We start from the raw sequence: 12,920 nt of genomic DNA, 5'->3' as shown, positions 1-12,920 counted from the left end.
AGGTGTGCTTGTTCGATTCCAAGGTATAGCCTTCCGTGCAGGAACAAAAGTACGATCCCTTAGTGTTCGTGCAGATTTGAGAACAGAGGCCAGGTGGATCGCACTCGTTAAGATCCATGCAGGTGAAGTTGTCCGGCGCAAGTTCTTCGCCTGGAGGACAGATACAGAGTGCTCCCAAAGGAGTCTTCTGACAGCCGTTGGAGCACAGACCAGTTTGATGTGTGCACTGAGCCAGATCGCAGCCAAGACCTTCATCAGCACCGTTGGGACAATCTTCGACATCGTCGCATACTGACGTTAGATTGACGCAACGTTCGGTTATTCCAGGACATGCCCATTGACCATGCGGACACTTCAACGGTGGGGTCACGCAAGCATGCTCGGTAGATTCGTCCGACCCATCGCCACAATCGTCCTTACTGTCACATATGTACGATTCGTAGACACACTTGGATTTCCTGCACTTGTAGAAGTTGTTAGGGCAAGTGATCTTATTGCACTCCTTCTCATCTGAGTGGTCTTTACAGTCGTTGGACCCATAGCAATGCCATGAAAATGGAATGCATACCCCGGAGGATTTACACCGAAAGTGCTTCTCAAAATGACACAGATTCGGTTCAATCGATGGACATCCAAGTTCGTCCCTGCCATCATTACAATCCGGAATTCCTTCACACTTGCACGTTTACTCAACGCACTGCCGCAGATCGTTGCACTTGAACTGATTCGCTAAACACGTAATCGGCGGACAGTCCTTCTCGTCCTGTTTGTCGAAGCAATCGTCATCGCCGTCGCACACCCAACTCTGCGGGATACAGTGACCCGTCCTCGGACACGTGAACTGGAAGTACGCACACGTTTTCTCCGCACAGAAATCACCCTCATCCGATCCATCGCCGCAGTCGTTCTCGCTGTCGCACTTCCAGATGTTCGGAATGCAGCGTCCATTCTCGCACGCAAACTGCGATGCCGCACAGGTCACATTTCCGCACTCGAACTCATCCGAATGATCGCCGCAGTCGTTCTCGTGGTCGCAGCGGAAGTTCAACGGGATACAGCGACCCGATTTACACTGGAACTCGTTTGTGCCGCAGGTTGGTTCTGTGAAATAGAGATCAATCCATCATTAGCTGAAACCACGTTTTCTATCAAATGAAGATTTCGGGCCATTCGGCCGAATGCCGTTTGGCTGAATGGGTCATTTGGCCCAATCCTTAGATTGCAAGTAGTGAAGACTGAACAATCACTACTCACAGTGAGAATTATATGAAGTGTACAGCGAGCAGTGAGAAATGGGACATTTATGAGAAAAGTGAAAAGTGAGATATGATAAGTTTTCTCTTTAAAAAAAAGAGAAGGAAAAAAATTGGAGGTGAGAAGAAATGGTTTTCTAAACATATTTTTTTTAATTTCAGAGGGTTCGAAAAAAAAACTTCTACATTTTTTTTTCTCTGGGGGAGGGCGGGGGGTTTAAGCCCAAACCCCACAACACCCCTACCCCCGTGGCTACGATACTGATCTTTATTGTTTTTCCCCTCCTTCCTCTTTCCCCTTTTTATCTTATTTCTGCCTTCTTTCTGTCTTATATCTCTCCTCTTCCTTATCACTTTCCAATTATCATCCGAAACATCTCACCTCTTGCTTCTGTTTTTCTCTATTTTCCCTCCTAATTATCACTTTTCAACTATCACATCTCATTTCTCATCTTACTTCTTACTTCTCATTTCCCTCTACTCACTTCTTACTTGCCACTGAACACATCTCACTAGGCAATACTTATTTCCATTTCTCTGTACTCACTTAAAAGGCTTTGGGGCAGTTCGTCGAATGACGTTTAGTCGAATAAAACTTAGTAAAAAGGACATTTGGTCGAATGGATGATTAGTCGAAAAGACATTTAGCTGAATGGGAATTTTGTCGAATGTTGAAAACGAATTACAGTCGGTAATAGTTAATTAATAAAATGGATAATTCGTCAAATAGATTGCTGATTCAATTTGCATAGGAACTGAAGAGGAATTCAGTGGACGTGGGGAAGATCAATCAGCAGCGGAAGGAACGAATACGAAAGCTAATAAGGATTTTTTACCTGAGCAAACGGTAACTTCTATTTTTCGGCACAAGCTCAAAAATCAATGATTGTGATCGGCTTTGGAAGATTTCGTTGATTGACATTTAGTCGCATGACATTTCGTCAAAAGGACGTTTAATCGGAATTCGAACATCACTTCCTTTTTTCCTTTTCTCCCTCCTTGCATCTTCCTTTTTTTCAGCCTTTGATATAATCCTTTCTTCCTCTTTCTTCTTCCCTTCTCCTTCTACTTTCTTGTTTTCGTTACTTCTTCTACTTTCTTCCTGCATCCTTCTTCGTTATTCTATCTTCTATCTTTTTTCCTTGCTTCTTCTTTCTTTTTTTTTCTTCCTTCTAGCTTCTTCCATATTTCTTATTCTTACATCCTTCTTTCTTTTTGGTACATTCTTCCCTTTTCTTGTTCTTTGAGATCGCAGTAGTCAACGATCCCTAGTTGACGTGTTATTTTTTCGCTGCTGTTTTTTCTCCTTGAAGTCTTGTAAGTCTTTTGAAGTGGTTAATACTTATCAGTGTGGGACTTTGGAAATCAAACCGGCCAAACCCCGAAGAAGAAGACGAAGAAATTGAAAAGAGGAATATTTAATCCACTCTCTTGGAACCATGGAATACGAGGGATTTTCTGGAACCATTAATCAGCTAGCGGTGAACATGGTTTTGGCGAGTTTCTCCGAATTGGAACAACGTAGTGGTTCACTGGAGACCGAAACAATTATCGGTTGAGTTTAGGATGATTACTGTTGGACGGAAAAGGTACCTATGGATGGAAAAAGGTTTGAAACGAAAAAGATTTGTGAGTGACTTCTTCGGTAAGTGTTTTCCTCCATCGAATCCTAATTTAGCAATATTTCACATCTTGTCTGTCTACCCAACTATGTGTATCGAAATTGAACAACAGTCGATCGCGTTTGAATCACAAACATGTGCTTCTGCCTGTCGTATTGAGGCGGGTTTGCTTCTGCTACGACAATAGAGGCTTGTTTGCAGCCGTTTGATCATTTATTCATCCACTTAGAATTCATTTGTTGATCAAAATCATTATCATATCAGGGGGGAAGGGGAATTTTATTTCTTTTTGCTCTTTTTTCGTTTCAGAGAGCGAGCAAAGGCGCTTAAACCTAGGCTATTAGCCAGGGCAAGGCTAATACCTTCGCCCCATCCGAGGAAAATCATCGGCAAGGATAATGGAGTGACATAAATTTCTTAGCAAAGTCACTCCTAACGTATTTCCACAAATTTTCTATCATTTGCTTATAATGATACTCTTAAACCACATACCCTACCCACCATCCAATTCCTTGACATCTATGAGGGCGTCGGTGAGTCGCTGGCCTCTCGTTAAGTAGATGTCATATCATCATTTCCTTCCCTTTCCTAGTAACGGAGAAGATGGGCGTGGCCGGCAATGATAGCTTTCATGTTTTATCATTTTGGACCCCCAATTGGATTTCCATTGAATCCCAAATGGAAATCCATAAGCAATTGGGGTAAGAAAGGTAAAGAATATACATGACAACTATCAGTATGCAATCTACGAAATACTCCGTTACAACGCAACGCAACGCAATTCTTCCCTTTTCTTGTTCTTTCTTCCTTCTTCATTTGTTCTTCGTTTTTTTCTTCTTCCTTCTTACTTTTTCGTTTTTCTTTTCTTTCTTCTTTTAGTCTCCTTGATTCTTCCTTCTTCACTGTCCCTTTTTACTTATTTTTCCTTTTTTTCTCACTCCTATCTCCTTGCTTCTTTCTTTCTCATTATTCCCTCATATTATTTCGTCTTCATTTTTTTGTCTTCCTTCTTCTTTCAATCGTCTTGTTTCATTTTTCTTGATTCTTTTTCTTTCTTCCTTTTTTCTCCTTCACTCATCTAGCTTCCTTCTTCATTGTACCTTCATTCTTCTTTATTCTTCTTCCCTCTCCATTTCTCATTCATACTTATTCTTTCTTTTCAAATCATCCTTCTTTTCCATTTCTCCTTATTTCCTCCCTTTTTCTGTCTCATATCTCACCACTCACAAACATCTCATTTTTCTCTTGTCACTTTTTCCTTCTTTTTCAACCTTCTTCCATCTATCTTTTATTCTTCCTTTGTCGTTTTCCTTAGTTTTTCTTCCATCTTCCCTTTTCCTTGTACTTTCTTCTTTCTTTGTTATTGTTTACTTTAGATTGTTATGTATTTTACCTTTTTCCTTCTTACTCCTTTCGTCGTCCTTCTCCTATCTTCTAGCTTCTTCCTTAGTTCTCGTTCATTCTTTCATCCTTCTCCCTTCTTCCTTTTTGTTACTTCCTTCATATTTTTTCCTTCTTTCTTGTTGCTTCTTCCTTCTTTCCTGTTGTTTCTTCCTTTGTCCTTGCATCTTTATCATTCTTCCTCCCTTCTTCACTTTCGCTTTTTTCTGCTTTATCCTTCTTGTTTCTTCCTTCTTCTGTTTCCTCCTTTCTTTTCCATTCTTCTTTAGTATTATTTTTCTTCTTCCTTCCGACTCCCTTCATCAGTATTTCTTGTTCTTTTTTAATCTACTTTTTCCAACTTCCTTTTTGTTCTTCTTCCTTCTCCCTTCTTTCTTCCCTTTCCTTATTTTTTCGTCATTCTTCTTTTATTTTTATTCTTTCTTTTCTATTCTTCCTACTTCCCTTTTTCTCGTTTCTCCCTACCTCTTATGTCTTATATCTCCTTCTGTTCTGCTTATGTTTTTCTCACCTTCCCTCCTACTTTTCACTTCTTACCACTCATTTATAACTTCTCATTTCCGCTTACTCCCTTCTCACATCTTAAATCTTTTGTCTCCCATGTTCTGTCTTCAGTTTTTTTTTTCTTCCTTTTTTTTCTTTGCCTTTGTCCTTACTTTTGCTTAATTCTTATCTTCTCCTTCTACGTTCTTCTATTTCTTCTACTTTCTTCCTTCCTTTTTTTAATTTTTCTTCCATCTTCCTTATTCCCTCTATCTTGTTCCTTCTTCCTTTTCCATTCTTCTTCCTTATTCTTTTTGTTTCTTCTTTTTCTTTCTTACTTCTTCTTTTTTCTTTTTTGTCTTCCTCCTTGTTTCTTTCTTCAATGTTTTTTCTTTCTTCTTCCTTCCTTCTTATTCATTCATGAGAACTCTCTTCTTCCTTAACTATTCGTTTCTCCTTTTTTTCTTTTTTTTTCTTCCTTTTCCGTTGTTTTTTTGATTTTTTCGCTTCCTTCTTTACTGTCCTTTCTTCTTCTCTACATATCCCTCTTTCTTTCTTTCATCTTCGTTTACCCTCTTCTATATTTATTTTTCATACTTTCTTCATTCTTATTCTTTCTTTTCCCTTCTTCCCTCTTTCATTTTTCTTCCTTTCTTCTTTCTGCCTTATCTCACCACTCTTCTCTCACTTCCTAATTATCAACCCTTACGTCTCACTTCTTGCTTCAGATCTTCCTGCTTTTTTTCATTCTTGTTTTTTTCTTTATCCTTACTTCTTCCTTTTTCCTTCTACGTTCTTCCTTCTTCGTTATTTCTTCTACTTTCTTCCTTTATCCTTCTTCTCTCTTATATTTTCTTCCTTCTTTTTTAATTTTTTGCATCTTCTTTATTCCTTCTTTTTTCATTTTTCTTCCATCTTCCTTATTCCCTCTATATTGTTCCTTCTTCCTTAATTATCGTTTCTTCCTTTTTCTCTTATTTTCTTCTTTTTTTTAGTTGATCTTTGATCTTGTTGCTTCCTTCTTTACTGTCCTTTCTCCTTCTCTACACATTCCTTTTTCTTTCTGTCATCTTTGTTTTTCCCTCTTCTTTATTTCTTTTTCATACTTTCTTCATCCTTATTCTTTCTTTTCCCTTCTTCCCTCTTTAATTTTTCTTCTTTTCTTCTTTCTGCCTTATCTCACAACTCTTCTCTATTTCAATTATCAACCCTTACGTCTCACTTCTTGCTTCAGTTCTTCCTTCTTTTTTCATTCTTGTTTTTTCCTTTTTCCTTCTACGTTCTTCCTTCTTCGTTATTTCTTTCACTTTCTTTCTTTATCCTTCTCCTCTCTTATACTTTCTTCTTTCTTTTTTTCATTTTTTGTATCTTTTTTATTCCTTCTTTCTTTTTCGTTCTTTCTTCTCCAGTCTCCTCTTTATTTTTACTTAATTCTTGTTTTCGATTCTTCTTTTTCTTTCTTACTTCCTTTTTTTTCCTTTTTTGTCTTCCTACTTCAATCTTTTGTCTTCCTCCTTCCTTCCTTCTTTTCTCTCGTCTTCTTTATTTGTTCTTGCTGCCTTCCTTTTCTTTTTCTTTGATCTTTTTGCTTTCTTTTTTACTGTTCTTTCTTCATTCTTTATAATTCCTTCTTCTGGTTTTCATCTTCGTTTTTTCCTCGTCCTTCTTTCTTCTTCATACATACTTCATCCATACTATTTCTTCTCCCCTCTTTCATTTCTCTTCCTTTCTTCTTTCTGTCTTATATCTCACCATTTTTCTCCCACTTCCCAATTATCAAACCTTACGTCTCATATCTTGCTTCAGTTCTTCCTTCTTTTTTCTTCATTCTTGATTTTTTTTTTTACTTCATCCCTTTTCCTTCTACGTTCTTCCTTCTTCGTTATTTCTACTTTTTTCTTCTAACTTCTTTCTTCTTCCTTTATCCATCTCAATTCAATCTCCTTCTATCCTTCTTGTTCCAATTTCCCTTTTTTGTCCTTCTTTATTCTTTCATCTTTCTTCCTTTTTGCTACTTTTTTCATCCGTTTTCCTTAGTTTTTGTTCCTTCATCCATCTTTCTTGTTTCTTCTACATTATTCCTCCTTTTGTCTTCTTTCTTCTTATTTTCCTTTTCTTTTTTTTCATTCTTATTTCTCCTTTCTCCTTTCTCCTTTCTCTCTTTTTCCCCTTGTTTCTTACGTCTCACTCCTTGCTACTTCTTAGTTCACAAATATCACATCTAACTTCTCACCACTCACTGCTTACTTCTTAGATTCTCCTACTCACTTATTACTGCACACATCTCACTATTCAGTACATCAATTTCTCTTCCCTCGCTTCGAACATCTTATTCTCTCTTCTGACTTCTTCCTTCTTTTTCTCCATTCTTCCATCTTGATTTATTTCCTTTTTCCTTAATTCTTCCCTTTTCGTTCTACGTTCTTCCTTCTTCGTTATTTCTTCTACTTTTTTCCTCATGACTTCTATCTTTTTCCTTTATCCTTCCACTCAACTCTATTTTTTTCTTTACTTCTTCATTGTTTCTTTTTTCTACTTTTTTCCTATTTTATTCCTTCATCCTTCTTCCTTCCTTCTTCCCTTTTGCCACTTCCTCCTTCCTTTTCCCTCTTTATTGTTTCTTCATCCATCTTTCTTCTTCATTCTTAATTCTTCTATCTCCTTTTTTTCTTCCTCCTTTCTTCTTACTTCGCTTTTCCGTCTTCCAACTTCATTTTTCCTTATTATTCTTTTTTCTTCACTTTACCTTCATCCGTCTTCATTTTTCTCCTCTAATGTTATTGTTTTACTTCTTTCTTGTTCGTTGTTCTTGCTTTCTTCTTTACTGTTCCCTTTTTCTTATTTCTTCTTCTTTCTTCCTTTTTCCTTCTTTCTTCATTCTTCCTTCATCTTCATGCTTCTTTTCCTTCTCCCTTATTCCCTCTTTCTTCTCCTTTTTGTGTTATATCTCACCACTCGTTTCTCACTTCCCAAAGACGTAAGACGTAAGGGATGATTTACGTCTCACCTCTTGCTTCTGTTTCTCTCTCCTACTTACTTCTCGCTTGTTTCTGCACATATCTCACTATTCATTTCACTGCACTCACTTAGAACATCTCATTTCTCTCTTCTTCCTTCTTTTATCTCCCTTCTTATATCGTCCTTTTTTTTACTTCATTTGCATTTTCCTTACTTCTTCTTCGTTCTTCCCTTTTCCTTCTACTTTCTTTTCTACTTTTTTACCTTCTTCCTTCTTCTTTCATTATTCTTCTTTTTTTCTAGCTTACTTCCTTCATCTTTGTTTCAACCTTTCTGCCTTCTTCCATTTTTTTTATTCCTTTATTCTTTTTCCTACTTTCTTGTTTTTGTTCCTTCTTCCTTGTTTCTTCTTCATTATTCCTTTCGTCTTCTTCTTTCTTTCTTTTTTTTTCTATTTTTCCTTCTTATTTCTTGTTTTTCCTTTTTCTATCTTTTTCCTTGCTTCTTCCTTCTTAATTCTTCTTTCTTATTCCTTATTCCTTCATTTTTCTTTATACTTCCTTCATCCGTTCTCTTTGTTTCTTTTTGCTTTTTTTCTGTTTATTTTTAATCCGTTATTCTTGCTTCCTCTTTTTTCTTCTTCTTCTTCCTTCTTTCATCGTCATTATTCCTTCAGCTTATTCTCTCTTTTCCCTTTTTTCTTCTTTCTTTTTCCTCTATCTTTCTGTTTTATATCTTATCATTTCCTTCTCACTTTCCAATTATCATCGTCCCTCACGTCCCTTCCTTGTGTTTCTCTCACTACTTCCTCCTACTTCTCACTTTTTTTCATTTCCCCTACTCACTTCTCACTTGTTACTGCACACATCTCACTATTCAGTCCTTACACCCATTTCCTTTTACTCATTTCTCATTTCCCCCTTCGAACAACTCGCTTTAATTAATAAGGAAAATAATGTCAACTATTCGACCAAACGACCCCAAACCCAAATAAATCCACTTACTCGTGCAGTTCTGCTCCTCGTCGCTGTTGTCCAAACAATCGTCATCTCCGTCGCAGATCCAACTCTTCGGAATACACCGCTGGTTGTTGCACGTAAAGTCCCACGTGTTCGGGCAGGACTGCACCGGAGGTTCCGCATTCGGATCCGCAAAGCAACTCCTGCCGTCATCTCCCAATCGTTCCCCATACGGACAACCGCACTTCACCGTCAATCCACTGGAGCTATTGCGCGGAACCGCGAAGCACAACTTCTCGCAACCGCCATTATTGATTCCGCACGGTTGATGCGAATCGATCAGCTGAATCGATCTACTGAACACCTTGACGCCATATAGTCTGTTAGTTTGCGGTTCACGAACCATGATCTCCTCCTGCTCGCCGGTCAACTTGTGCAGCCGCACGATCGCGTCCAACCGCCAATCGGTGATGTACATCCACTCGTCGTGGATCACGATCGAGAACGGATGCCGAATCAGTCGTGAGTTGACCGTCTTCACGTCCGTACCGTCCAGGCTTGCATGCTGGACGTGGTCCAACAAGGCATCACACCAATAAACTCGATCTTCCTTGAAATCGATCGACAAACCGTTTGGCCAACCCAAAGTCACATTCTTGAACACCATCAAGCCCGTACCGTCGGAGTTTGCTCGGCTGATATTTGCCGGTCGATCCCACTCAGAGAAGTAGATGTATCCCTTGTTCGGATGGACAACGATAGCACGTGGTCGTTTCAGATTCTTCAGCAGAGTTCTCCTGTAGGCGACCGTCCTGGTGCTCAGCACATTCAACGTACCCTTTCGACTGTCAATGTAGTACAGATTCTTGGAAACCCAATCAACGGCCAGTCCTTCAACGCCTTCATTCTGTGAGGCGAGCACAATTTCCCGTCCGGTTCCGTTCCGATGAACCCGGTAGATCACGTCCTGCAGCACGTCCGAGTAGTAGATGTGTTCATCAACAGCGTCGAAGTCCAAACCGACGAATCGAGCCCGTCGGGACACGACCGGTAGAATCGCATCGCTGAATCCTTCGATGACGGGATCAAGTACCTTACCCTTGATGAATCGCTGCTGTGAGTACATCAAGAACTGTCGCACTAGCTCGCAGTTCATCAGATCCTTGGACAGCTGCCATCCGGTAGTACACGCGCAGCGATAGCCCAATCCGGAAGGAGCACCCTGCACCGCCGTTACTACACACATTTGTGAACATCCTCCGTTGTTGCTGCCGCAAGGATTTGAAACTTTCGGTTGAGCGATCGGATGTACGGTGATGATCGCTTTAGGTTCGCGGATATCCTTCGCTTTGAAGATCGATTGAATGCTGGACGAACCTTCGAATTTATCAACGGACATAATACCCTGCTTGGTGGCATCCGTCCAGAAAACGCGATTTTCGAACAGCGCCAAACGCGATGGGCTCGGCACTTGTTGGCCACGAAGAATCATTACTCGATATTCTCCATCGTAGTTGACGGATTCGATATAGTCCAGCAGCGAATCGCACCAGAATACTCGCTTCGCAATAACATCCACGGCGACGCCGGATGCTTTGTAGGCAGCCTCAGATACAATCGATTTGGCATGAGTTCCATCCATGTGAGCTCGCAGAACATGACTTCCATCGGCGACGAACATGAGACCAGACGTTGGATCCAGTGCCAGGTCAGCCGGGCTAGTTAGGTTCGATCCCAACACTACAGCGCGCCATCGTCCATCCAGTTCGAATACGTCAACCTTCTGTCCGACCAAGTCCGCCACATACAGCTTGTCTCCGATCCAGTCGATGGCAATTGCAACCGGAGCCCATGTACCGGGCAACGAAAAATCATGACCACCATAACCTCCGTTTTCCAAAACTTGAGACTGAACTTTGCGGGTTTTGATGTCAGACCAGAACAGAAGGTTCTTGCTGTGATGGTAAGCCAAACCGCTAGCTCCGGTTGCGTTCGCGATTGTCCTGAAGTCCTGACCGTGTGAACTCATCCGCACTATTGCACGATCGTAAGCGAAGATCAACTCCAGACTGGATGCCGTGGGGGCAACGCAGCGCGATCTGTCCATGAGCGTGTAACCGCCCGCACAAGCACAGGAGTACGATCCATCCGTATTGGTACAGAGCTGATCGCAGTGACCCCACACGTTACATTCGTCCAGATCGCTACAGGTCCTGTTATCGGGTGAGAGAGTTCGTCCCGGAGGACAGTAGCACACTCCACCAGTCAGCGATGGACCACATTTGTACTCGCAACCCAAGGCCGGGCATGATGCAGTAGCTGAAATAAATTCGAGTTTAATTCCAAATGATCTGTAGGTCGATCGCTCATGGAAACTTACAACAAGCCGTCTCTTCGTCGGTTCCGTCCTCACAGTCTCGCTTTCCGTCGCACAGTTTTGTTTTAGCGATGCACTTCGGTTGACCGTTGGGTCCACCCCGCGGACATAGGAACTTGTTATCCGGGCAGGCAATCGCCGTGCAATTCGCCTCATCACTCTCGTCGGAGCAGTCGTGGTAACCGTCACAGTGAAAGGTCGCCGGGATGCACAGCGAATTTGCGCATCGGAACTGACCTCCATGACACGGCGGGAAATCTACAAATTAAATATGAAAAAACAGGTTGATTGATGAAGGAAGGCACTTATCGCCGCAGGATGACGCCTTTCTAAAGCTGAGCGTTGTCGTGGTCGTGATTAATTACGGTGAAGATCCGCATTCACCAAGGTCACCCTTTGCGCGATCGTGATCGCGATACTTACTGCAATTCTGCTCGTCGGAATTGTCGCCGCAGTCGTTCTTGTGGTTGCACTTCAGCACCGTATCGATACAGCGCAGCCCGTTGGCACAGCGGAACTGATCGAGCTGGCAGGCAATGCCCGGGCACCCGTCCTCGTCCACCCCGGTCCGACAGTCCAGATAACCGTCGCACTTCTTCTCCTTTGGCACACAGATGTCGGCGACGCGCCCGTTCACCGACACGGACTGCGACGGCGTCCCGCAGTGGATGTCGTCCGGTTGGCACTTGCGATATGCTGCGTGAGGAAGAAACGAGAGCAAGTACGAAACAGGAAGCAAATTAGAGAGCTGCAGCAATTGCATTTGTATACGATGGGGATTAATTTGAGCTGCGGTAATTTACTGCGTGATTATGTCTCGTTAAGTCGTGTCTTCGTTTGTTCGGGCTCTTCCGAGGCGAACTATCTACGTTGGTATATAGCCACGGGCTGTGATTTTGTTGTTCGCATGGAACTTACGGCCCGCTTGCAATTATCGAGGTCAGTAGTTACAAAGTGAGACATGGGAATGGTCATAATGTGGCTTCGGAAAGCTGCATGGTTAAAGTCGTTGTCATGTAAAGTAGCTGTTGTAGTCAATATCAATTTGCTAATATTGATAAATCCATTTCTAATAAGGTTTGTATGCTAGATTTATAGTGACAGTAAGATTAGCTTAATTTCTCATATATATTTACACTTCCAAATAATATCCTTGAATTCAGAAAAAAATATGAAAAAAATCTTTAAAACGGAAAAAGTTAGTTTGAATTTATTGTATTCGAAAAAATGGGATCCCTTCTTTAAATTTTAAAGTTTCGGAACATTTTTATCAATTTAATTGCCTTTTTGTTTTTTTGTGGAAATATTCTTATCTATCTATCTATATAATAAAAATGAAATGGTCTGTGTTCGTATCCGCATAACTCGAAAACGGCCGGATGGATTTTATTCATTCCTTCAGCAGTTATATTCGTTACAGTTTCCGACGGGTTTATATGATATCGAAAATCATTAGTAAAGTTGAGTAAACCGCGAAAAACTAGAATAAAGATTCGTATGGGAATTTTGCATGGGCAGTTTGCAACGCGAATTTCCGCCTACTATGCAGGACAACGTCTGCCGGGTCGACTAGTATATATATAAAAATGACATGGTCTGTGTTCGTATCCGCATCTAGGATAGGATGTGACAACTCAATTGAGACTGCCTTGTTGTTTTTTAGTCAGTTGCTCTAACGAGGTGGTCGCCAGTGCTGCCAAAGTAATTTGGTACAAAATCTTCCAAATATCATGTATCAAAATTTGATGTTTTTCTTCCCGTTCCATCCACTATTTATGTAAGAGAAGTGAAAGACTAACAGAGAGAAGTTTTCGCTACTGAAAAAATGACTTTTAGATCGAAAATGACGGAAAGGTGTATGATAATG

The 12,920-nt window shown here is 40.8% G+C and overlaps 1 protein-coding gene across 1 annotated transcript in view; it reads right to left on the bottom strand.

Annotated features, from left to right (window-relative positions):
• LOC134205786 (low-density lipoprotein receptor-related protein 2-like) overlaps positions 1-11,876 on the bottom strand; it is a 43,547-nt gene extending 31,671 nt beyond the window's left edge. The window contains 4 exon segments of the mRNA XM_062681379.1: positions 2-1,101; positions 8,722-10,995; positions 11,057-11,311; positions 11,477-11,876. Coding sequence (XP_062537363.1) covers positions 2-1,101; positions 8,722-10,995; positions 11,057-11,311; positions 11,477-11,816 — 3,969 coding nt within the window. The 5' untranslated portion in view covers positions 11,817-11,876.
• Positions 11,877-12,920: the final 1,044 nt, after the last annotated feature.

Source organism: Armigeres subalbatus, chromosome 1 (genome assembly GCF_024139115.2).
Source record: "Armigeres subalbatus isolate Guangzhou_Male chromosome 1, GZ_Asu_2, whole genome shotgun sequence".
Lineage (NCBI taxonomy): Eukaryota > Metazoa > Arthropoda > Insecta > Diptera > Culicidae > Armigeres > Armigeres subalbatus.
This window is presented reverse-complemented; position numbering and strand designations above follow the sequence as displayed.